The sequence below is a fragment of the Aethina tumida genome, chromosome 7 (genome assembly GCF_024364675.1).
Source record: "Aethina tumida isolate Nest 87 chromosome 7, icAetTumi1.1, whole genome shotgun sequence".
In the NCBI taxonomy this organism is placed as follows: domain Eukaryota; kingdom Metazoa; phylum Arthropoda; class Insecta; order Coleoptera; family Nitidulidae; genus Aethina; species Aethina tumida.
The window spans coordinates 12,807,233-12,830,406 of NC_065441.1; the positions used below are offsets into that span (position 1 = coordinate 12,807,233).

General features: G+C 34.3%; 7 protein-coding genes across 9 annotated transcripts; 6 read left to right on the forward strand and 1 right to left on the reverse strand.

The window, feature by feature from the left end:
• Nucleotides 1-111: 111 nt before the first annotated feature.
• Nucleotides 112-2,199, forward strand: LOC109606787 (nucleosome assembly protein 1-like 1-B). The gene is made up of 3 exons (XM_020023328.2): nucleotides 112-256; nucleotides 608-1,169; nucleotides 1,438-2,199. The coding sequence occupies exons 2-3, from the start codon at nucleotides 618-620 to the stop codon at nucleotides 1,984-1,986; spliced, it is 1,101 nt and encodes a 366-aa protein (XP_019878887.2). The 5' UTR covers nucleotides 112-256; nucleotides 608-617; the 3' UTR covers nucleotides 1,987-2,199.
• An 89-nt stretch (nucleotides 2,200-2,288) lies between these two features.
• LOC109606789 (nucleosome assembly protein 1-like 1) lies at nucleotides 2,289-3,653 on the forward strand. Its single transcript, XM_020023331.2, has 2 exons — nucleotides 2,289-2,868; nucleotides 2,921-3,653. The coding sequence occupies exons 1-2, from the start codon at nucleotides 2,365-2,367 to the stop codon at nucleotides 3,479-3,481; spliced, it is 1,065 nt and encodes a 354-aa protein (XP_019878890.1). The 5' UTR covers nucleotides 2,289-2,364; the 3' UTR covers nucleotides 3,482-3,653.
• Nucleotides 3,654-4,066: 413 nt separating this feature from the next.
• On the forward strand, nucleotides 4,067-5,382 carry LOC109606786 (nucleosome assembly protein 1-like 1-B). Of its 2 annotated transcripts, XM_049969743.1 has the most exons (3): nucleotides 4,067-4,155; nucleotides 4,235-4,724; nucleotides 4,771-5,382. In XM_049969743.1, exons 2-3 carry the CDS (start codon nucleotides 4,242-4,244, stop codon nucleotides 5,284-5,286), a joined length of 999 nt encoding a protein of 332 aa, XP_049825700.1. In that variant the 5' UTR covers nucleotides 4,067-4,155; nucleotides 4,235-4,241; the 3' UTR covers nucleotides 5,287-5,382. The 2 variants fall into 2 exon arrangements, with proteins under 2 accessions (XP_049825700.1, XP_019878886.1); XM_020023327.2 differs by lacking the exon at nucleotides 4,067-4,155 and having other exon boundaries at nucleotides 4,178-4,724.
• Nucleotides 5,383-5,523: 141 nt separating this feature from the next.
• LOC126266239 (nucleosome assembly protein 1-like 1-B) lies at nucleotides 5,524-6,448 on the forward strand. The gene is made up of 2 exons (XM_049969832.1): nucleotides 5,524-5,873; nucleotides 5,923-6,448. The coding sequence occupies exons 1-2, from the start codon at nucleotides 5,535-5,537 to the stop codon at nucleotides 6,394-6,396; spliced, it is 813 nt and encodes a 270-aa protein (XP_049825789.1). The 5' UTR covers nucleotides 5,524-5,534; the 3' UTR covers nucleotides 6,397-6,448.
• A 240-nt stretch (nucleotides 6,449-6,688) lies between these two features.
• On the forward strand, nucleotides 6,689-8,159 carry LOC109606788 (nucleosome assembly protein 1-like 1-B). Of its 2 annotated transcripts, none has more exons than XM_020023330.2 (3): nucleotides 6,689-6,811; nucleotides 6,944-7,456; nucleotides 7,505-8,159. In XM_020023330.2, the coding sequence occupies exons 2-3, from the start codon at nucleotides 6,950-6,952 to the stop codon at nucleotides 8,036-8,038; spliced, it is 1,041 nt and encodes a 346-aa protein (XP_019878889.1). In that variant the 5' UTR covers nucleotides 6,689-6,811; nucleotides 6,944-6,949; the 3' UTR covers nucleotides 8,039-8,159. The 2 variants fall into 2 exon arrangements, with proteins under 2 accessions (XP_019878889.1, XP_049825669.1); XM_049969712.1 differs by having other exon boundaries at nucleotides 6,704-6,811; nucleotides 6,932-7,456.
• Nucleotides 8,160-8,421: 262 nt separating this feature from the next.
• On the reverse strand, nucleotides 8,422-17,975 carry LOC109597778 (transmembrane protein 131 homolog). Its single transcript, XM_049969522.1, has 21 exons — nucleotides 17,793-17,975; nucleotides 17,665-17,720; nucleotides 17,520-17,608; nucleotides 17,338-17,461; nucleotides 16,258-16,371; nucleotides 16,076-16,198; nucleotides 15,852-16,015; nucleotides 15,510-15,802; nucleotides 15,198-15,457; nucleotides 14,967-15,143; nucleotides 14,688-14,912; nucleotides 13,984-14,175; nucleotides 13,714-13,930; nucleotides 12,267-12,702; nucleotides 11,788-12,217; nucleotides 11,189-11,726; nucleotides 10,878-11,127; nucleotides 10,393-10,660; nucleotides 9,524-10,283; nucleotides 9,176-9,471; nucleotides 8,422-9,122 (listed from the first exon to the last, which is right to left on the reverse strand). Exons 1-21 carry the CDS (start codon nucleotides 17,884-17,886, stop codon nucleotides 9,006-9,008), a joined length of 5,223 nt encoding a protein of 1,740 aa, XP_049825479.1. The 5' UTR covers nucleotides 17,887-17,975; the 3' UTR covers nucleotides 8,422-9,005.
• A 92-nt stretch (nucleotides 17,976-18,067) lies between these two features.
• LOC109597764 (28S ribosomal protein S10, mitochondrial) lies at nucleotides 18,068-18,979 on the forward strand. The gene is made up of 4 exons (XM_020013521.2): nucleotides 18,068-18,278; nucleotides 18,334-18,599; nucleotides 18,652-18,853; nucleotides 18,903-18,979. Exons 1-4 carry the CDS (start codon nucleotides 18,276-18,278, stop codon nucleotides 18,948-18,950), a joined length of 519 nt encoding a protein of 172 aa, XP_019869080.1. The 5' UTR covers nucleotides 18,068-18,275; the 3' UTR covers nucleotides 18,951-18,979.
• Nucleotides 18,980-23,174: the final 4,195 nt, after the last annotated feature.

Here is a 23,174-nt window from a genome sequence, read left to right on the forward strand (position 1 = left end):
CATTAATCATCAACAATGTTAAGTTAATTATATAAAAAGTGCATGCAATTTTAAATTAAAAGGCAAGAATTACAGGCATCTTTGCTAGAAAATTTGCGGCAAAACGTGGGAGTTCAAGTTCTGGGCAGATGTGCTATGAGCATTTGTTTTTCGCATTATGTGGTGGGGATAGGAAATTGCGTCTGTCTTTTGCACAGTTACCGCCATCCTCTGTCCGCCATCGGTGAAGCAACTGCCAGAATCTCACCGGTTTTCGGTAAGTATTCGACGTTTTTTCTGTAGTTTTAAATGTTAATTCTTTGTTTGATGAATGCGGGTTGCTCCAGCACTGTCACGATTTATGTGTCGACACATTTTTGGCTAGTATCCATTCGAATCAACGTGCCTTTGACTTTTTTGTACAGTTGTAATCTGCACGTGTGCGTAGACTGTTTCAAATTCATAGCCGCCACGACGTCATAAAACAATTATTTAACTCAATAGTTTCTTCATTATTTTTCATAAATTAATGGCATAAGTTATAATGAATAGTTAATCACCAGGAATTTTGTATCTTCTTTTGCATTGTTTAATATCTTTCAACATGTGTACCTATCTGATATTTCAGATAAAATAACATGTCTAACGAAGAACCAGTAGGAGAAAATCCTGACGAATTTGTCGAGGAGGAAGAAACAGATCCAGAAGCAGCAAACAGAATCACAATGGAATTCCCCAACATCTTTTCATCATACAACAGTCACCAACAACACCTAGAAATGATGGCGAATCTCCCACCAGTCGTTAAAAAACGCGTCAAGGCACTCAAAAAGCTTCAGTTTGATTTGACCAAACTGGAAGCTCAGTTCTTTAAGGAGGTCCATGCTCTCGAATGCAAGTATCATGCACTTCATGTTCCCCTGTTTGAGAAACGCGCCACCATTGTCAAGGGTGAATATGAACCTACTGAGGAGGAATCTGAGTGGCCCTCTGATGATGAGGTGGAACTGGCAGAGCATTTGAAGGATAAAGTCAAGCTGGAGGAAAACAAGGATGTGAAAGGCATTCCAGATTTCTGGCTCACCATATTCAAGAATGTTGGAATTTTGAGGGAGATGGTTCAGCCACATGATGAACCAATCTTGAAGTATTTGAAGGACATTAAACTGATTGTCAATGATGAACCTATGGTGAGTAAGAATAATTATATTGTCATACTGATAAAATTAAATTTTATTGCTATACTTCAACAATAATTGATGATATTTACAAATTATAATCACTTAATTATATAAAGGATGTTTCATTTCCATTTATTGGAATTACTGATTATTTAAATTAAATATTAATTATCAAAATGTCTGTGTATTATGAAACTTAATAATATTTTTGTATAAATGAATATTAAACAATTAATTGATCTCAACATTATTGCGTTACATAAGGAATTTTTTTCAGGGCTTTGTGCTTCAATTCTACTTCGAACCCAATGAATACTTCACAGACACTGTCCTCACTAAAGAATACTTGATGAAATGCGTGGCAGAGGAGGACGACCCGTTCAATTTCGAAGGACCGGAGATCTACAAATGCACTGGCTGCACAATTAATTGGTGCAAGGGCAAGAATGTGACTGTCAAGACGGTTCGCAAGAAACAGAAGCACAAAAGCCGCGGTGTAGTCCGCACCGTCACCAAGACCGTGCAGAACGATTCGTTCTTCAATTTCTTCTCACCGCCGGCGGTGCCCGAAACTTCCGTCAAGGAGGAAGATATCGATGAAGATTTGAGGAATTTGCTTACTAGTGATTTCGAAATTGGTCACTATATTAGAGAACGCATTATTCCGAGAGCTGTGCTTTACTTCACTGGTGAAGGAGTTGAAGATGAGGAGGACTTTGATGAAGAAGAAGATGAAGAGGACGATGAGGAAGAAGAGGATGAAGATGCTGACTCTGATAAGGAGACATCAAAGAATCCTAAAGATCAAAACTGCAAGCAACAGTAATGTTATTTACAACTTTTAATCATTTAGTTTTTTACAAACTTTGTTTACGTTGTTCATTAGTCCTTCCACTGTTGTCTTTTATCATAAATTATTATATTTTGTACTTTTGAACTAAGTGAAATAGACTGGAATCTTTTGCTTTTTGTAATGAGATTTAATTTAATTCAATAGACTCAATGTGATAGAGCTTTTAATAAATTAATATTTCTTATACATTGACGTTTATTTTTAACTGGTCCTAAATCCCACAAAATAATTTTGAATATGAATAATGGCTATTATTATTTTTTTAAAATTTGACATGTAACGTATATTTCAATTTTCTTGGTGTCATTTTACACATCTATATTTTCTCGTGTTATTTCACATTAATAAAACATGTCTACAGATGAATCGAAAGAAGAGAGTCCGAAAGAAGTCGCCGTGAAACAAGAAATTAATAATGATTTGCCACTTCAAACACTTAGTTATACGGATATAATGTCGATTATTCCGGAAACCGTCCGAAAACGTCTCCGGGCCCTAAAAAACATTCAATTGGCGTATACGAGTCTCGAAGTTCAATATTTTCTAGACTTACATAATATTGAATGTAAATATCACGATATGCGTATCGCCTTGTACGAAAAACGGGCCTCCATTGTCAAAGGTGATTATGAGCCTAATGAAGAAGAATCGGATTGGCCTTCAGATGATGAAGAGCAATCAGCTGAAGAGAAAATCAAGGTGAAATTACAGGACAAAGAAATTAAAGGCATTCCTGATTTTTGGCTGACAATTTTTAATAACGTAGAAATTTTGAGGGAGATGATCCAAGTACACGACGAGCCCATATTAAAACATTTAGTGGACATAAAACTGATTATCAAGAAAGAACCCATGGTAAGTTATGTAAAAAACCACTGTATATTCTAATAAATAACATTTTCGCCAGGGCTTTGTTCTTGAATTTCATTTTGCACCTAACGAGTATTTTACGAATGCAGTTCTCACTAAAGAATATTTCATGAAATGTGAATTAGAAGATGGAGACCCATTTAGCTTTGAAGGGCCGGCAATCTTCAACTGCAAAGGATGTAAGATCAGTTGGAAGCCCGAGAAGAATGTGACGATTAAAATTGTGCGCAAGAAACAGAAACACAAAACTCGCGGAGATGTTCGCACCATCACTAAACACATACAGAATGATTCATTCTTTAATTTCTTTTCGCCGCCGGAATTACCCGATAGTACCTCCAAAGACGAAGACATAGATGATGACTTAAGGAATTCGCTAAATACTGATTTCGAAATAGGTCACTATATTAAGGAACGCATTATTCCTAGGGCAGTGCTTCACTTTACTGGAGAAGAGGTTGACTATGAAGAAGACTATAGGGAAGACGACGATGAGGACGATAATGATTACGATGACGATGAAGATGATGGAATTAGAGAAGAAAACAACAATAACGACGTGGATGAACATGGAGATTGTAACAAAGAGACGTTGTAAAATCTGGACCAGACCAGAATTAAATCAGTAGTAACGTTCTTTTTAAGATATAATCTCTTATAGTTTCAATAAGTTGTTATTAATTTGTTATTAATGTAAATTGTGCTATATATTTATGTAAATAGATTTTTTGATATATTTCTATTTATAATTATAACTACGTAAAAAATCATTTTGTATTTTTATTAGTTAGTTAATAATTATTGCATTATAATATAGTATTGTTAGAAGTAAATTTGAGATTTTTCAATAGAGGAGTTTGGAATTTACATTTGACGGATTCTAAAACTCTTAAAATATATCAATATAAATTAATTTTCCACTTTTTGTAGAAATTCTATCAGTAATCAAGTTATTAAAAGTATTTATAAATTTTTAAAGATTAATTGATTTCTAGGTGAATTTTTTATATTGAAATTTTTATTATTGAACAATCCATTGACAAATGACAAATCAACTTTTTCAAATACTTAAGTTATTAAATATATAGGAACTTTTTGAAAATTTCAAAGATTCTTATTAAATAAATAATGAATATTAAATGTATATAAAAGATTTAAAAAAAATACTAATATATAATTCTAATACTTTTTTAAAAATGTATATTAAATCTAGATAAGTAGGCGAGGTATCTGGATTCTCCATAGAAACGAAATACACATTATTCAGTAATTGTGAGGTGTGTAGGTCGGTAATCTGAGCAAAATATATTTCACATAACTATTCTCAAATGGTTCATTCTTAATATTTTAGATTAATAATGTCTAATAAAGAGGAGTGCCCCATTTTTAAAGTCGACGATATTGATCTAGGCGACAGTGACCAAAATAAGGATCATGAACTCGTTGGAATCTTAAAAAGACGTATCAACGCTCTCAAAAAGATTGATTACAATTTCGCGAAGATTAAGGCCCAACATTTTAAGGACTCCTATTCTCTGGACTGCAAATACCATAATTTGTATACCCCCTTCTTTGAAAAACGTGCCGCTATTGTTAAAGGGGAATATGATCCTACCGAAGAAGAGGCCGATTGGCCCTATGAGCCTGAGACAAACTTGATAGAAGAGTTGGAAAGAATGATTTATGCTAAGGGTATTGATAAAAATGTTAGAGGCATCACTGATTTCTGGCTGACCATCTTTATGAAAGTTGAAGTTTTGAGAGATATGGTACAACCACACGATGCACCTATTCTCAAACATTTGATTGATATTAGGCTAATCATTAAGGAAGAACCAATGGTAAATAATTTAATAATTTAGTTTTTTAATAAGATATTTTTTTCAGAGTTTCATTCTTGAATTTCATTTCACGCCAAACGAATTCTTTACAAACACTGTCCTTACCAAAGAATATTTAATGAAATACGATCCAGATGAAAATCCATCTAAATTTAAGGGACCCCAGTTGTCAAAATGCTTAGGCTGTAATATCAACTGGGCACCAAACAAAAACGTAACAATTAAGATTGTTCAGAGGAAACAGAAAAATGCAACTTCTGATCAAACGGTTGAAAAGACCGTTAAAAATTGTTCGTTTTTCAACTTTTTTACGCCACCCACGATGCCAGAAAAATCTGAACTTGAAGATGGTATCAAGGAGGAATTGGCGAATTATCTCACTGATGATTTCAAAATTGGTCTTCTCATGAAGAACCGTATCATACCAAGAGCAGTGTACTTTTATACTGGCGAAGGAATTGACGACGACTTTGAAGAAGAAGAATACGACGAGAACGAAGATGAAGAAAAAATATCTGAATCGGAAGTAGATAAACCGAATTTTAATTGTACAATACTGTAAATTATTTGTAATTTAAATTACCTTTATTCTGGGCGTTTTAACAAATTCATTGACTTGTATACATGTTTCTTAAGAAATAAACAAAAATTTTGAATATTTTGTTTTTTTAATGGTTGGTTTGTACTATTTGTAAATCCCCGAAATATTTTATAGTAAGTCTACTTTGACGTTTGACAAATTGAATTGTGATGGATTTACCAGTATCAATCAACAAACGAATTTTTGCAGTGAAGAAAATCGAAAAAGATATGATTGAATCAGTAATTCAATATTTCAAAGATCTGTATGCGCTTGAAGTTAAATACTTCCGTGAACAATATACACCTATTTTTAAGAAACGTGCCTCCATTGTGAAAGGGGAATACGAACCTTCTGAAGAGGAATCCATGTGGTCTTCGGAGGACGAAGACCAAATTGCAGCACCTAAGATCGACTTAAGAGAAAACGGGAATATAAGAGGAATTCCTAATTTTTGGTTGTCAGTCTTCAAAAACGTCTCAATGTTGAAAAATCTTATAAAACCATATGATGAGCCTATTTTAGAGTATTTAAAAGATGTTAAAGTCATTGTGATGGAGAAATCCATGGTAGTTTCCTTTGTTATCCAATTATAAATATACTAAATTCTTATTTTAGGGTTTCGTGCTTGAATTTCTTTTCGAACGGAACCAATATTTTACAAATGAAATATTTACCAAAGAGTATCACATAAAGTTGGATTCAAACATAGAAAATTTGGCAGACTTTAACGGACCACAGATCCAGAAATGCATTGGCTGCGAAATTAATTGGTTTCAAGGAAAAGATGTAACTACAAAGACCGTACGTAAAAGGCAGATACACAAAACTTTAGGAGTGACCAGGAAGATCACTAAGATTGTCCATAAGTCTTCATTCTTTAATTTTTTTTCACCACCACTTGAACCCACTGATCCCAATATGCATGAAGCTTGTACTAAGAGTATTCGGAAGTTTCTGACTTATGACTTTGCTATTCCACAAATAATTAAAGAGAGAGTTGTCCCCAAAGCTATAGTTTACTTTCTGGGTATTGGCGAAGACGATGATTTATATTTTAATAGTGTTGGGATAGCAAAAATGTATGAATAATATCATAAACATTACATGCATCTATGTGAAATATATTTATTTATAAAGTAATAATAATTGATCATTTTGTTTTTTAATATAATATTGTAACATTACCAATATTTACCAATACTTTTTAACATTCAGTTTCCAATATCATATTTTAAATAATTATTAAAATATCTTAAATTTATATGTAGTATTATGAGAATTTTATTTAATTAGTTCATAAATATTATCCATTATGTCAAAAATTTGAATTGTGTATAATTATTGTATAAAAAGCAAAATTATGAGATCGTTTAGTCGCTAGGCAAATTCAAATCGGATTTGATGTAAGAATCATACGTCAAAGAGTGTCAAATAGGAGAACACCTCACTTCATCTTCATTTTTTCTTTGTGGACTAAACCCTAGTTATTTATAAATAACGAGCGGTAAGAAATATTTAAATAAACATTCTATATTAACAAAAGTCGCATCTATTTAAGCAATTTCATATTTTTATGCACAACGTAACAAATTGAAGTTTGTCTAATTTAAAATATTACATTTAGCTATCATTTTAGAGTAAAATGTCTGATGATGAGGCATTCGCAGATTACGACAACGAATACGATCCGGAAATGGAAAACGACACTGCATTGAGTATTGCTAACTTACTGACACACTTCCAGGGACAATTAGATCAAATAGAAATAATGTCATATCTCCCGGTAGGAATCAAAAATCGCGTGAAAGCCTTGAAGAAAATTCAGTTTGATATGACCAAGATAGAAGCAGAAAATTTCAAGGAAATTCACTCGCTTGAATGTAAATTCCATGAATTACATGTTCCAGATTACGAGAAACGAGCCGCTATTATTAAAGGAGATTATGAACCTAGCGATGAAGAGTCGTTATTTCATTCAGATGGTGAGGGAGACGCGGCGGGTGGAGACGAGGACGTTAAGGGCATTCCTAATTTTTGGTTGACCATCTTCGCCAACGTTCGCATTTTGAGAGATATGGTCCAACCATACGACGTGCCCATCTTGAAGCATTTAATGGACATTAAGCTGTTCATTAAAGAAGAACCTATGGTAAATATTTTATAAAAATTAAACGTTTTAATTTAACAGTGATTTAAGGGATTTTTACTGGAATTTCATTTTGAACCCAACGAATATTTCTACGATACAGTCCTCACTAAGGAGTATTTCATGAAGTGTGAGCTAGATGATAGTGACCCATTCAATTTTGAAGGTCCAGAGATTTACAAATGTGTAGGTTGCAAAATCAATTGGAAGCCTGGCAAGAATGTAACCATTAAGTTCATTCGCAAGAGACAGAAGCACAAAACTCTCGACGTCACCCGTACCGTTACAAAGTCTCATCCTAACGATTCGTTCTTTAATTTTTTCGCACCTCCCATGGAGAACAGTGCACTAGATGGTGAAGACGAAGATCTGAGAAATTTACTGCTTACTTGTGATTTTGAGATTGGACATTACATTAAGGAGCACCTTATTCCTAGAGCGGTTTACTATTTCACGGGTGAAGCGGTTGAGAGGGAGGAAGAAGAGTATTATGACGATGAAGACGACGATGACGACGACGACGATGACGATGACGAATCCGATGACTCAGATAATACTCCCACAAATCAAGAAGTGTCTCAGTAAAGTTCTTCTTTTTATACAAGTATAATATCTTAACATATTGTAATGATTTACTATTTTATTAGACAGACTTTACACTGTTTTGTTTATATGAATAAAATTATTTTTATTGATATATTTAAAATCATTTTTTTCTTCTCTAAGAGGTATTTGATTTTTAATATAATCTAAAGTCTATACTAAATGTTTAATTTAACCAAAACATAATTTCAGTAGCATTTCATGTGATATGAGTCTAGCAAGGCAAATTATATAAAACAAATCTCTAGATTATTTACAATGAAAAAGGGGAATGTCTACTTCAATAGTCCAAGATAGTGAAATTTTTGTTACAATTTCAATAAGTAAATTAACACACTGGTTTTTGGTGAAATAAAACAAATAAATTATTTTGCTCGTAAAACATTTATTGGAGGTCCACAATTTGTAAGAAGAGAGTCGGTGACACATTCAGTCGAAGAATTCATTAAATATTGGGAATTAGAACATACAAAGAAATTACTTTATGCTAGGGTTCCTACAGTAAAAAGCCCAGAAAATAACGACCGTATAAAATCTCTTTTGATTTTTTGTATTAAAGTAACATAACATGTATTTTGTCCAAATATATATATTTGTTGAAATTTATCATTTATTGTAATTATCTTTTGATTAGCTGTAAAATATGTAGAAAAATAAAAGACGAATGGGCTAACATGAGTATTATTAAGTCACAAACAGCCTTATAAAAACCTTTACGTTAATGCATTATTGAAAAATTCATACGGAGAGTTTTTTTAAACGTCCACTATCCGTAGCTCTATTCCATAAATAAGTTAAATCCGGTTTTAGAATATTAAACTTGCATTCTTTGTAATAGAAAGAGAATATGAATAAATGAAATCACGGATTTATACTTTGTAAGTACGTGAAGGTTTATTGATGAACCCTAGACAAATAAGATGTGTTTTGTATTCAGAGATTGGCCATTTCATTGTCCCTGGTAGTTCCACGGATTCTGCGTGTCTGGATTCCATATGTTCGACATCGGGAAATGACTGTACGATTCCCTCTGCGGCATACTTTGTTGTTGCTGGCATTGAAGCACCTGAAAGATATTTATTAGTAATTTATTAGTGATATTATCATTTATGTTTGTACTTCGTTCAAGTTCCTTGTCTGTACGAAGTCGTCGAAACCAGGGGGAGTACGGGTTGGTGTTCTAGGCGCAGCGGGAGTCCAAGGTTGCCACACCGACGACGAGCCCCACAGATAGTTGTTCTGTTGCTGGTGCTGGTGTCGTTGTTGTTGTTCTTGCTGGACCGCCGCCACAGTTGCAGGCGCCGGAGGTTGCGACACATTCGATGCCGCGGCCACGGACTCAAACAGATCCGGAAGCAAGTTGAAGTTGTTGCTCCAGAATGGATTTGTACCCATCAAATCGTGGTTCCAACGGTCTGAAAAAATAATATTATAAAATATGCTTTTCAGTTGTCTTGTAATTACCACCTTCAGTTGGTGGTTGAATCGGTTCGTTGACGAAGACTTCCTGGGTCGCGTTCATCGGTCTGTAGTCTTCCCAATTATCCGGCCGCAGGAAATCCTCCACGAACGGGTAACCCTGTTGTTGTTGCCGCATGTCTGGCGTCGTAGAAAAGAAACTATTGGACGTCGGACTGTGCATAACGCCATTCGTCTGTGCCGCAAAAGTGTCAGCGAAGAAGTCCAGACGTCTCGAGCCGACCGGCCCCAGATCACTTGGTTGCTGCTGCGGTTGCGGATGCTGTTGTAGTGGAGGCTGCTGAGGTTGCGACAGCTGCGGAGGATTCTGTACTTGTTGTTTGTACGGCTCCACATAGACTGTCGGTTTAGTAGTGGGCTTTTGGCACAGGGGTCTGTTCGTACTGAGCGACTCCGTGCGTGCGACCACATCGCTGAATGTGGCGCAGTTCTCGCCCCATACAGATTTGGCCGGCGTCACACCTGAGGTCACGGGACTCTTGGGTGGTTCCACACTGTTTTTGAGTACAGATTTATCTGAGATCACTGGTTGCGTTGCCGGTTGCTGGGATTGCTGTTGTTTCTTGAAACACGCGGTTTTTTCTTTTCCGTTTCGTTCCTTGGAACGTTTATCTCCGCTCTTTTTCGTTTCTCGGTTGTTGTTGGAAGGTTTCTGCATAGAGTCGGTGGATTTACTGGCGGTGAATTCCGGTTGGGTCTCTTTGAATGGTTTGGATCGGGATTTTGGCGCCGATCTCTGTCTTTCAACCTAACAAAAATGTACGAATTATAAATAAAACATAAAAATAAGACCAGTTTCTTTGTAGTTATCATTAAAATTAAAGTTACTTTACGAACATATAGCCTTATTTATTAACCTTATTGTGCGATATCTGTTCGTGTTTGATGAATTCTTCTGTTGATTGTGTCTCATCCGTGGGAACTTTTGCAACGTTGTCCTCCTCAATTTTGTTGTTACTTGTTTTAGCGTTACCACTGTTGTTGGAATTATGGCGCCTTGCACCGGTTTTCCGTTGGGTGTTCGTCTGATGATCGTTCTCCTTGTCGGGATCCTCGTTGTTGCTGCTACTTTCTGTGGTCGTCGACGAGGTTTCTTCCTCGTAAACGGCAGGTACACTAGTAGTACTGAAAAAATAAAATTAAAAAAAATCATAAATAAAAAGCAATAAGATAATTGATATTAGTAAATGACGCATATCATCAATTGTTTGTCTGATAATGACACATTCAAAAATTTTGTAAAATGCAGATATTGTAATAGTCTATCTACGTAACTCGTTGAAATATAATTGTAGCTTTTTATATGTAATTTAATAAATTATTTTCAATTTACTGCACTTACTTATTTTTGGTATACGCCTGTTTCTTGTTACCAGCAGATTGTTGAACTGAATTCGATGACGACGCTTTGATGGTGCCTTTGACCGTCGTTTGCGACGTCATTTTCTTCGGTTCCTCCGTCACCTTCTGCTGGTGCTTAACCTGATGCTTTTGGGCAATAACCGCCTCATTGGTTTTTCTTTGTACTTCGGGTACAGTGACCGCGGTGTTCTGCACCATTTCTGCACCACTGTCACTGCTGTTCTTCTTACCTATATGGAAACATTGTTAAAAAGTTCCTCGGTATAAAATATTAAGGAAATGGGCTCCTACCTAATTTCTTTTTGGACCTCCCAGTAACGGCCACCATAGCCGGATACTTGTCTTCTTCTTTCTTCTTTGAACATCCTTCTTTCTCGGCCTTTCCACCGTTTTTCTGTTCCACATTGTCATTTCTGTCAGTCTTGACCGTCTTGATCTCCTCCCGCGTCTGCTGCCCTATCATCCTCAAATCGAGCACGGGCTGCACCGACGAACTGTTTTGAGCAAGCAGTTCCCCAAATGCCTGCTTCTTGATGCGTTCAGCGTCTAGAACGGCGAGGAACACGACGACAACCAACATAAGGATCATGAGCGTGTTGGTGAGCAGGCTAAGGTAGACCTCCCATGGGGGACGAGCTATAAAATCGGCGCATGCATTAAGGTACTGCGACGGTATACTCGTGTAGAGGGTGTAGTTGACGGGGAAGTTGAGACTCGTGCCCAGGATAAGAGTGCGGGTCACCTTCGTGAGCGTAAGATCCGGACTGAAGGCTATGTCAATCTTTTTAGTGCCGTTCGGTAGCAACACGAACGGGGCGCAATTAAACACCTGTAAATGAATCAGATCAGAGCATTAGCACGAGATTTCTTCGATTTATACCGAAACAAACCTTAAATCCGTACCCTTCGCACGGGTAGTCGTTAATATAAAAGCTGTTCACGTAGATAGCCACGTCCCCGACGTTCTTGGCGGTGAACGACCGCCTCACCATCAAACCGGAGGCGTCCGTGGTACGCGCGTTCCGACCCTTCTCGCACTCTTTGACGTGGCGCTCCGTCACGTCGAACGACAACGGCTGCTCGCTGCCCGGCCTCCGATTGCCGAACTTGAACTGCGGATGCACACCGTGGCCCTGCAACGTGACCAGTTCCAAGGCGGTGAGATTGTTGCGGAGGGCGAGCAGGGCCGAGACGCGGTTTGTCTCTTCTGCCCGGAAGGCGACGGTGACGGTAACGTTTTCGCCCGGTGCCAACAGCAATGGCACCGAGTGTTCCGAGAATTCCCAGTCGACGAGTTCGCGGAATCGATCCTGGTGTTCCCTAGAATTTACAATTATGTATTTGTGATACAACTATATGTAAAACCTACCTCTGATCAACAAAGTAGAACCCATATTGCTGAAAATCCTTGGATCTGGGCGGCAGAAATTTCTGCGGTAACTTCTTGTACAACTCCTGCACGTTCCCGTAGTGCCTGTCGAATACCAACTGTACGACCAAATTGTGAGCCGATGGATTCCTGACCGTGATGTTCTTGTAACTGATGTTACCGATTTGCGTGGTCGGGAACGCGTACTGCGATCGGTTCTCGGCGTGTTGGTTGAACACGAGACTTGGCCAGCTCATTTTGACGCGCGTCTTGAAAATGTGGCCGCGCACCTCGGACGTGTCGATGCGCACGGTCAGATTATGCCATCTGCGCAGCCCGTTCGACGTCTCGTTCAGGTAACGGTTGTACAGCCGGTTCACCAGGTACGTGTCTACGTCGTGGGCGGAGCCCAGGGTCAGCGAGCGCAGCCACTGAGCTGTAAAAGATAATTGTCATAGAGAGACACGGTTTTAAAGAGAACTGTCCCGACAATTAAGTCCAATAGGGTACATTACATATAAGGTACAACGCAGCGAAGTTGTAGTCTTTCTAATTATGTATTAAAATATAATTATGTCGAATTTACTACATCAGTATTTATATTATAACATCCAGATTAGTGTTGTACATCTTCTATATAAAGGGAGGCCCAAAAATTTCATTCCAGGTAAAAACTGAAAGAGGTTAGTAGAATTAACATGAAATTTTACTTTTTTAACTGAAAATGCCACATTTTCCTTACTATCGAATTTTATATATAATTCCTTAAATATTAACATTTTTAGATGACCTATGCTTATGAAGAAATTCAACGGTAGTTAAATTGTTTTTTCTGTAAAATATCCTCTAAATGCCCTAATTATGTTGCTAAATACATTCCACCATACAAATCTTGAAAATTTCTAGGTCACACATAATATCTTAAAAATATCCTTAAAGGAGTTTTATTTATTGGACCTAATAAAATATTAATTAATATTGTTATGTCACCCTGCGTAAGACCACTCTACTAACCATTTTCAGAATATACCCAAGACAGTTACAGATCATGGGCTATCCTGTATAAAAAAATAAATTTTACTTTAAATAATAAATGTATGCATTTTCCGTTCCTAATGTTCCTATGTGTGGTAAACGGATTAAGTGGACTTGTTATTCATGATTTGGAAATTTAGTTTACAGACAAAGATCTAGACAGAATATAAGCAAGAAAAAAAACAGCTTTTATAGAAAATTATACCTGTATACTCACCTTACCTAACCATAATATTTCATTTAACAAAAAAGCATGTTAGTTTTAGACAGATGGCACAGAACCTAAAATTAATAAATTTCATTGTTGACCTCGATATAAAGTTCATCAATCAGGGACAGGTGAAAAATGTCGACATGAGAACGTAAACAAAAAACAGGTTAATAAATTTCTAAACATAGTGTTTTCACTTACATGACGAGTCGTTGACGAAACCGGTGTAACAGTCATTCTGGCACAACACGTTGGGATTAAGGTACATGTGGCCGATGACTTTGGTCGTTCCGGCCAATATGTGTCCGGTATGCTTGCTGTAGACTCTCTTGTCCGGCGGCAGAGTGAAAATGTTCTCGATTATCATCGGTTCGCGGAACGTCGAATGCACCCTGAGTGCATGTGAACAAATTTTACCCTAAAATTAGAATAATTTAGCAATGGTAAAAACCGAAATTCATAAAGGCATACAGGGAAGCATTGATCGAACTCGAGTCTGTCGGGTCCAACCTCCAATTTGCCCGGAGCCACTCTGTAATGTACGGGGATGGACATGTGCTCGTACTGGGTTTCTACGTAGACGTCGCCCCATATCTGACCCTCCGAATCAGACGTTTGGACTGATAACTTCACCACTGCATAGTGATGAGGCTTTATGTTTATCTACAAATTTAATAATATAATATAAATATTAACCAGAGAACTTACAAAATTTCAACAAAATCAAATCATTCAAAATGAGAATAAGTGAATGAAACAAACAGTATTAACAATAAATTTAAATAAATTTGAAATAAGAAATAATTAATTGAAGAGACAGATTTGTGAGTTTCTTTCACACATTATTAAAAACATTTAAATAAAATAAACAATTGCACAAGAAGTGAAAACCACATCCAAACAATTGTTGCTTTAAATTTAGTATATCTAAACATGTACTGGTTTGTTATCAATGAGTATACTTGTAGATTAATAATAAGTATAAAATGAGACTAAACAATTTCAATGTGTAAAATAACTTTTAATTTGAAAATAATTATTTTTATCAAATTTAAAAGATGTTTTGAACTGAATTTGGTCACAATATGTATGCATATAGTTTCAATTTTCATTAGCTGAGACTCAGCTAATTTTGATTATAAATTAATACTAAAATGAATTAAGTGAACACTTACGCAATTTGTGAGATTTTTGTGTTTGACTTGCAACAAAGCCTCATCATAATTTCCTTTTTTACAACCCATGAGCTCAAACGTTGTTGTTGGTACTGAACATCTAATATTTTTAAGTATCAAACTGACGGGGTTCGGATTGGCCAATAAGAAGTAGACATTCTTCTGCGTGTTGTAACTGACCAAACCGATATCGAGAGTGTTTTCAGGACCTCTGTATGGCAGGTACTAAAAATATAAAATGATTATACAATTATCCCTTGTGATACAAGTTAAACTAACCAGTTTTAGTTTCCCTTTATAACTCAACAACGGGATAACAATATCGGTAACGTTGGTTTTTAGAATGATCTGTGAATTTAAATTGACACCATTTAAATTGGCGTTAGTTCTAAGCTTGATGCGGAAGATGGTTTTTTCGTTGGTAGGTTTCATTACCATCGGTGTGAAACTTTCAATCTAAAAACGTAAGATTATCGTAAAATTTATTAATTATTTAATAAATTTACGTACTCTGAAGTACCGTTTGGCGTCCTCGCGCATCTCGTAACCGACAATATCAACGGGCGTATAAAAATCGTTGCGTACGACGAAATTCCTAACGGTAATGTCGGGCGCGTTGTCGTCCACGAAATAAGACGTTTGCAATGGATCGAACGTTATGCCACCGTCCAGCACCGTCAGATAATACGGGATGACTGTCACGTTCCTGCCCTGCCGGTACTTGATCATAATCTTGCCCGAAAAATCGTTTTTATCAAACGCAGTCTTCCCTATTAACAAAAACCAATTCGACAACAATTTCGACAATACACCCAAACTTACAGTTGAGCGTCAGGGTTGCGATATTGGTGCACGCACCCCTGTCCTCCGCATCGGGCATGATCCGTACGGGTTCGTAGCTCACGTCGATCGCCTTCGACGTGGTGCTCACACTGTGCACCCGCACTGATCGCTTTTGCGGATTGGAGACGCACAGTTTTACCTCCTTGGGCGGATCGAGGTTGCCGCCGATGCCGAAGTCGACGCCGCCTTGCGGATGCACCAGTTCGCCGTCGGGGGTAACCTCCACCTCCAGCGGCACGACCAGCAGCTCGTTCTGAGTGTTCAGCTTGATTCTAAACGAACTTAATAAGATTACAACGTTAGTTTGGTTGGCGTGCTTACCTGACGTAAGCGGTGTGGTTTTGAACGACTTTGGCTTTGAAGCGTACGCGTATGATCGCCTTTGTTTGATAGGGGGCGATTTCCCAGAGATCATTCGGTCCTTCCTGATCGCCGGTGGGCAGTTCCAAATGGAACGAACCACCGCTACTATACACTTCCATTATCTGCAATTTTAGCAATCAATTAATATTATTATTTAATGAAAACATGAATGAGTAAGTTACCTGCACAGGCTTGGGATGTGGGTTGTATAAATAAATTAATGGTGAAAATGTTGAGTTCAATGGCAACTTGACGCCAACTATTGGCCTTAGTCTAAAACGACTATAAGTAGTGGCTCCTCTGACCTATTGGAAATATAAAATTATAGGTAAGAAGTAATTGTTTGTAGTTAATATCGACTTACGTTGTATTTAAAATAACCATCAGAGGAGTGAATGAACAGGTTTCCCTCGACTAGACCTTCTTCCCGACCCAAGAACACAACATTAAATGTCGTGTTACCGTTCGGAGGAATTTTCTATTAAATAAGAACAGTCCATATGTATTATAATTTTTAATAAATTTATTAAAAACTTAAAATAAATACAAATAAATTAAACGTTTATTTAATTCTCTTAATTTGTCAGACCATAAAATAAAGTATTAATAACCCACTTTATCACTTATATGACAAATAATGATTCTTATACATGACAAGTTAATGTTTTGATTAAAAACTTTTTAATAACAAAATTCATAATACTACTTAAAAAATAGAATATATTTGCACAGTTTGTCATTTAAATCTATTTAAATTTTACGGTTTTGATTACATTATAAGATTTTTTTTCTTTTAATTTTAGTTCTACTAAAATGCAAAATTTTGTCAATAAAAACTATTAGAATAATAAATTTTACCATCTAATTATAATAAATTGGAAGTTTTACAATGTATATAATCATATGATTATGAAAACAAATATTTGTGCTAACTTGTATAACTTTTTAATATTTATAAGTCGTAAATTTATGCAAAACAGCAAAACACAACTAACATTAAGATTTAGTTTATTCTACTATTAATAGACTTTTATCCATGGAAACAAGTAGAAAAATAAAGTAAAAATAATTTTACACATTAAATATTTAAATAAAGTGATAACTGACACAAACAGAGCAAATTCATTAATTATACGCAAAAATTAATAAAACAAATTAAATTGTTATATTTAACATACATTTAATTAAATAAGTACTAATCACAATACTAAAATAACACTGATTATAGTGTATTGGCAATATTCATCATATACAATTTTATCAACATAAATTTATTGATTTTATATCTAAAACTTATCTTTTAATACTCTGATCATTACACAATGTTTTACAGTTCTAAATGAACCAAATAAACTACAAAAACACATAAACAACTAATTTACTACTATCATTAGGAAGGATATGTAAACCACAGGCTGATAATTATATTTTAAATATCACATACCTTTGTTTCAAAGAAAGAACTATGGAAATATGCTGTGCTACCAGATATAGATGTCATATCAATGGTCTTATTCTTGTCTGTATTAAACAATGTAACCTTTTCTAAGTGAGCAATTCCCAATTGTCTAGAACAAAAAAATATGAATAATTTAAAGAGCAAATACTGATAAGATTCACTGTTACCTTTGTTTGAAATCGAGGATGGAAGGTTCTAATTTAAGATTAAAATTAAAATCATTCAGCTGTGAGGCTCGAAGTCCCGAGGATAATTCCTAAAAAGGGACCATACAAAACAGATTGTGGTTTGCATAATTCATATCGCTCTCACCTCATGAATGCTTTTGAAATCATCCTCCAAATATTTGGCATTTTTGTTGATGAACCCTGCAAGGCAATATTGGATTGTTAACGGTGCGAATGTGTGAAAATGGGCCGAAAAAATCGTGAAATACTCACCGTGACTGCTGTCATGGGATGTTAAATGGGTTTTTATGATTAACTCCCATAATGTGAGTGCAAAAAGATACCACGAGAACGAATACCCAAACATTTTGACATTGGTGATCGTTTTTATTTACATACAACTCCAGATCCGACAAATAAATACAATGCAATCTTTTTCCCCTGTCATTAATCGACTTTTACCAAAATAATCAAACTGTTGCCAATATTTACAATTTTCAATGTGACCAACTTGACATCAATGTCAAGGATTTTCATATCGATACAATTTTATATTTTAATTGCTATTCGATTTTTAATATTAAACAGTTTGTTATACTCTTATTCGTGTTGAAATTTCAATAACGCAATTTTAAAAATTTTGAAGATTTTCTTTTGCATTCGTCCCTCTACATTTGATACTTTTTTGGCAAATTTTTGTTAGGTTAGATCCGTTTAACCTACAAATTACACAATTGTCAAAGTCAAATTAGAACGATGGTAAAACAATTTTGATATAACTTCAGTTTGTGAATAAAAAATATATTGTTTTTAGAATGCGTTACAATTAATATCAAGATCCCCTTGGCAACATCTGAAAGCAGCGATCAATCCCGCTGTGACACGATTCAATTACTCAAACAACTTAGGAAACATCTCCAAACTATTCTCGACGCAAGTAGCAACTCAAGAACAAGCAGAACCAGACAAATTATACAAACTCATTGAGTTGGAGTTAAGAGGAAATGATCCTGCTGTTTTAAAAAGTTATTGCAAGTTTGCTGTCACTGCTGGCAATCATTTGAATGTAAAATCTACTTCGTAAGTTGAAGGACAGCTTTAGTTATTTGTTTCTTAAACAATTTATTTCTAGTTGGAGTGCTAGAAAACCACACCATGATCGATTGACTGTATTAAGATCAGTCCATATCTACAAAAAGGCAATGGTTCAATATGAGTTTAGGACATATTTTTCTTTTATACAATTTGAAAAACTGACAGGCTCCACTGCAGACACACTTTTAGAGTACATACAAAGAAATTTGCCTGAGGGTGTTAGTTTGAAGACTTCTACTGTAAGATTATTGATTTTTATGTGATATAGTCTAAAATTTTCGTTTTCAGGTGGAACTGCAACCTTTGCCATCATTTATTAATGAAAAAGATAGTTAGGATTTTATAAATAAAGTAATTTTATTATATTTTGTTGTATTTATACTCATTTTTAAATAAACCTAGTACATATAATTCAATTGAATGTTTGTTTATTTGACTAATTGATTTGATTATTAGTATGTGTCTTTTATCAGTTTATTTCAATTTTTTAAAGATAAAGTACAATAATAATCTTATTAGTGTATTAAATTAGCATTAAACATAAAATTTATGAGATAAAACTTAATACCCCTATAAGCACGCAACTACTATTACATGAAATATCAATTCTATAAATCTCCTTTATTTGTTTATCGATATTTAATTATATAAAACAATATTAGCAATGAAACTGGACAGCAATATGACAAAAAAACTCATTCATTGAGTTGAAATATGTTTTTTTAGAACTTCACTTCACTTTTGGTCACTCAATTTTAGAAAAAATTATAAATTTTGATGGAAACTGTGAATTGTATAAAACACAAGTTAAAAATACTTCTACTTTGAGTATTAAATTAATACTTTTATTTATGTAAATATAACATAAATAACTGAAATTATTTGTAAATATAATAATAGCACAAAAATAGCATGAATATGTTCTTGTGTGCACTTTTTCTTCTCTTTCTTATAAAATCCTTTCAATTATTTAAAAAAATAAATGATTCATTATATTTGTAATATACAAGCTTCGCCTCATAGTTAACTAGCACTATACAGACTTACTCGAAAAAAATTAAATGTGGTTTTTAATTATTAACGAAGGAATGTTTGGTTTCATTTTAATGGAAATAAACACAAGTATAAAATTTACAGTCGGTTGAAAACCACCCAAAATAATGATAATGTAGTAGTATTATTATATACATAGCAAATAATTGACCCTTGACCATATTCTCTAAATTTTTAAACCAAACCACAACGCAACCTTTTCCAAGTGAGCAATTCCCAATTGTCTGTAACAAAATATGAATTACTTACGACACAAATCCAGATAAGATTCCAAGGAAAATATGAGTTGTTAAAAAGTCGAATAAAAATCAATCAACTTTAAATTAGAGTAATTTGTAGCGCTCAACATTATCAAACCATGTCGATAGATTCAATTATTCAAAGAAACTGTTAAGGGGTAGTCATGTAAAAACGTTAGTAATTGTATATGAGAAGGTGGGTCAGTAAGATAAATATTATGCAGATTATTGATTTATAAATCGATATACTTTAATAATTTTTCTTGTCTTTATACTAGATTGTTTGAAAAATAATACATGCGGAAGTTTTAATATAACATTTTATGAATATAAAAATTAGTAAATATGGTAATATTGTTTTTTATGAAATTTGAAATTAAATGTGTAATTCTAACTCCAAATAAAAATAAATATCGTCAAAAGAATCGTCGATTCCCATTACTCATCAGGTACCTCAGTTTCCATACTTTACATCTCAATATTTATACTTTTCAACTAAATACAGAGGGGACCGATATATTTGTTGATTTTATTGTTTTACTTGTTTTATTTTGTTCACTCGAAAAGGAAATTAAACAATGTAAAGTTTATTATTTTTAATTAACTCTATTCACTGGTTTGTGAATTTAAAAAGTTAACTTAATAAATGTAAGTAAAACATGAAACTAACACTATTCAACATTGTCAGTGGTAATTTGTAATTATCTCGAATTTTTCTTTCCACTGGAATGTGACATATTTGTACATTTATTACAATAGTATTTTTTGGTTGTTATTTCTCTTGAAATGTAACAGACACTTTATATATCTGTATTAAGAGGGCGGGGGTTTATGTTTTGATTTTTTTTCCTATTTTTTCAAAATTTGTGACATGAAAGTACCATATTTTAGGAATATTCTCTGGAAATTTCAAGCCAATCGGACTAGGATTACCGGAGATACAGTGCCTCAAATGCGGTTTTCAAGGTATGCGGCGCAGCTTTATTCTAAAGCTGTTACGCTGTTTTTCTCTATCGCTCCAGTTGTTTTTCTACTTCGAAAGGTCTATATAGACGTGGTGTGAATGGCAGAAAGTTGCAGCAACGAATAACCTCAAGTCATTCAAACACAGTAACAATTCCAATTTCCAATAGTAATGGTACACTTTTGGTACGATGTCTAGGAGGTTTCACACAAAGCAATATTGAAAATTTAATCCAACTTATACATGTATGTAAAATTACTCCAAAAATATTAAATGGAATCTCTAAGTCCAATATCGTCAGAACATTGCTGTCCATCATGCATAATATGGGGTTGAGTTCTCATGGATGGACGAAAAGCGTCGAATTTCGCTTAAAACAAGGGTTAGTCGGAGACAAGAGCAACAGCGTCTTCTGGACACTCAAGTCAGTCGGTGGACACTGTCCCTCGAAATCTACTGAACCTATACTTTTGACGCTCTGCACACTTTTTCTACACCTAATTAGTGAGGTAGCCGTGTGGAGTTTTTTTATTTCTAAGTATTTTTTATGATTTTTGACTATTAAGTGAAGTGAAAAAATCGAAAAATGAAAAAAAAAAAAAGAAAAATACAGGGCAGGGTTACCTATTAAACTCACATTCTAAACGAATCTGCCTGAATTTTTTGTTTCAGATGATCCATTCATTAGTTCTGATTGTCCACCTTTTTTCTGAGATGCCGATTTGGAATTGCTGCCACAGGCGCAGTTATGGATACTTTCTTTCGAAAATTTCAGAGAATACTATTGAAATGTGACTAAACAATACCTCATTACATTTATTTTATTTATGTTGACTGGTACAACAATAAAAATTTATAAAAATATGATATTTTTCGATCTTACCCCCCTCCCTTAAAAATATACGTTTGTGGAGATTTTATTATACTGTCTAGGTACAGTCGGCTGCAGAATGGCATTACCACCCTAAGGTCCAGTTTAATTTGCGGTCTGAATATGAGAGTTAGGGTGTGAGAGAGAAGGATACAGCAATAATATACTTATACAAGTGAAACAACAAATTTGTTGTCTTGGTGGGCTGTGCTGTATCATAAATTAACCCCAAAAATTCAATGAATTTACATAAGTATTTTTAAAGTAAACATCTTGTAAGGTGAAGTAACCCCATAATTTGAGTTGTGCACTTGTAACATTTTCATATAAATACAAATATTATAAAATCGAATGAAAAAGTAACTATTACTCTTATTTTATTTATTTCACATTTCTAATAATAGGATTTTTTCTCAATTCTACTAAAATTAACAAATACTGATCTGTCACTGCTTTAGTTAATATCCAAAATTAATATTATTGCATAAATGTTCTACAAATTATTAAGTTAAAATAAATTCAAATTATTTTATTATTTATGAAAGCAATACTCTTTTCCTAAATTTGAAATTTATAAAATTTTAATTATTAAAGATATATTTTTATAGTAACAAAACGAAATATAATATACAATAAAATAACAAAAAACAGTTTTTTTAAACCATTTGTCAAATAAGTGTTGTGTCGGTATAATTGAATTACATCAATAGAATTATTTCAGCCAGAGTCTCAAAAAATTAGGTAGACATTTTGTTTTAATTAATATATAATTGTATATAATATTTAATCCCAATTATTATTACAATTTTTAAATTCTAAGAAAAGTAGATATCTGTATCCACATTCTTATATTTTATATATCAATTCTAATAGATTTCACTGGATTATTTAAAATTTTCTTCGTTTCAACTTATGTTTTCATTTCATCTCATTATGATTAGATTGATTTGAACACGACGACACCAAAATGTGAAGTGTACAAAATTTTCATTAATTTTGTTTAAAAATACTGACGATTACTAACTAGTCCTAGTAGTAAATATTTCGTTCGACAAATCCAATTTTAAGCATATTTTCCAAATTTCGGTGGCCCCTCATTTAAATTTTATAACTTACCGCAATTAGTATTCATCCTTTTTTTACTATATCTGTCCTTTGTATACCTCTTTTTCGTGTACTGGGCGGAGCTTATCGATAGAGGGTTTCATAGGATTTTGTTTCCAAAGTGGTAATGCCATTCTGCAGCCGACTGTACCTAGACAGTATAATGTACAATCTGTACAATATACGAAATGATTAAGTAATTAATCCCAGATCCATTAATATGAAACAAAAATGACACTTGATAAAGAATTTTTGAAATAGGCATTTCTTGAAATAAAATATTGAACGTCTGGTCTCATGAAAGGAGGAGAGCAGAAATGATAAGTTTG

Coding starts and splice junctions, on each gene's coding strand:
- LOC109606787 (XM_020023328.2), top strand. CDS start 618: ATGTCTAACGAAGAACCAGTAGGAGAAAATCCTGACGAATTTGTCGAG. Junction 1,170..1,437: donor TTGTCAATGATGAACCTATG/GTGAGTAAGAAT, acceptor AATTTTTTTCAG/GGCTTTGTGCTTCAATTCTA.
- LOC109597764 (XM_020013521.2), top strand. Junction 18,600..18,651: donor TTGAATGTAAAATCTACTTC/GTAAGTTGAAGG, acceptor ATTTATTTCTAG/TTGGAGTGCTAGAAAACCAC. Junction 18,854..18,902: donor TTAGTTTGAAGACTTCTACT/GTAAGATTATTG, acceptor TTTCGTTTTCAG/GTGGAACTGCAACCTTTGCC.
- LOC126266239 (XM_049969832.1), top strand. CDS start 5,535: ATGATTGAATCAGTAATTCAATATTTCAAAGATCTGTATGCGCTTGAA. Junction 5,874..5,922: donor TTGTGATGGAGAAATCCATG/GTAGTTTCCTTT, acceptor TTCTTATTTTAG/GGTTTCGTGCTTGAATTTCT.
- LOC109606789 (XM_020023331.2), top strand. CDS start 2,365: ATGTCTACAGATGAATCGAAAGAAGAGAGTCCGAAAGAAGTCGCCGTG. Junction 2,869..2,920: donor TTATCAAGAAAGAACCCATG/GTAAGTTATGTA, acceptor CATTTTCGCCAG/GGCTTTGTTCTTGAATTTCA.
- LOC109606786 (XM_049969743.1), top strand. CDS start 4,242: ATGTCTAATAAAGAGGAGTGCCCCATTTTTAAAGTCGACGATATTGAT. Junction 4,725..4,770: donor TCATTAAGGAAGAACCAATG/GTAAATAATTTA, acceptor TATTTTTTTCAG/AGTTTCATTCTTGAATTTCA.
- LOC109597778 (XM_049969522.1), bottom strand. CDS start 17,886: ATGTTTGGGTATTCGTTCTCGTGGTATCTTTTTGCACTCACATTATGG. Junction 15,144..15,197: donor ACGCCAAACGGTACTTCAGA/GTACGTAAATTT, acceptor TTACGTTTTTAG/ATTGAAAGTTTCACACCGAT. Junction 12,218..12,266: donor TTCTACTTTGTTGATCAGAG/GTAGGTTTTACA, acceptor TGTAAATTCTAG/GGAACACCAGGATCGATTCC.
- LOC109606788 (XM_020023330.2), top strand. CDS start 6,950: ATGTCTGATGATGAGGCATTCGCAGATTACGACAACGAATACGATCCG. Junction 7,457..7,504: donor TCATTAAAGAAGAACCTATG/GTAAATATTTTA, acceptor CAGTGATTTAAG/GGATTTTTACTGGAATTTCA.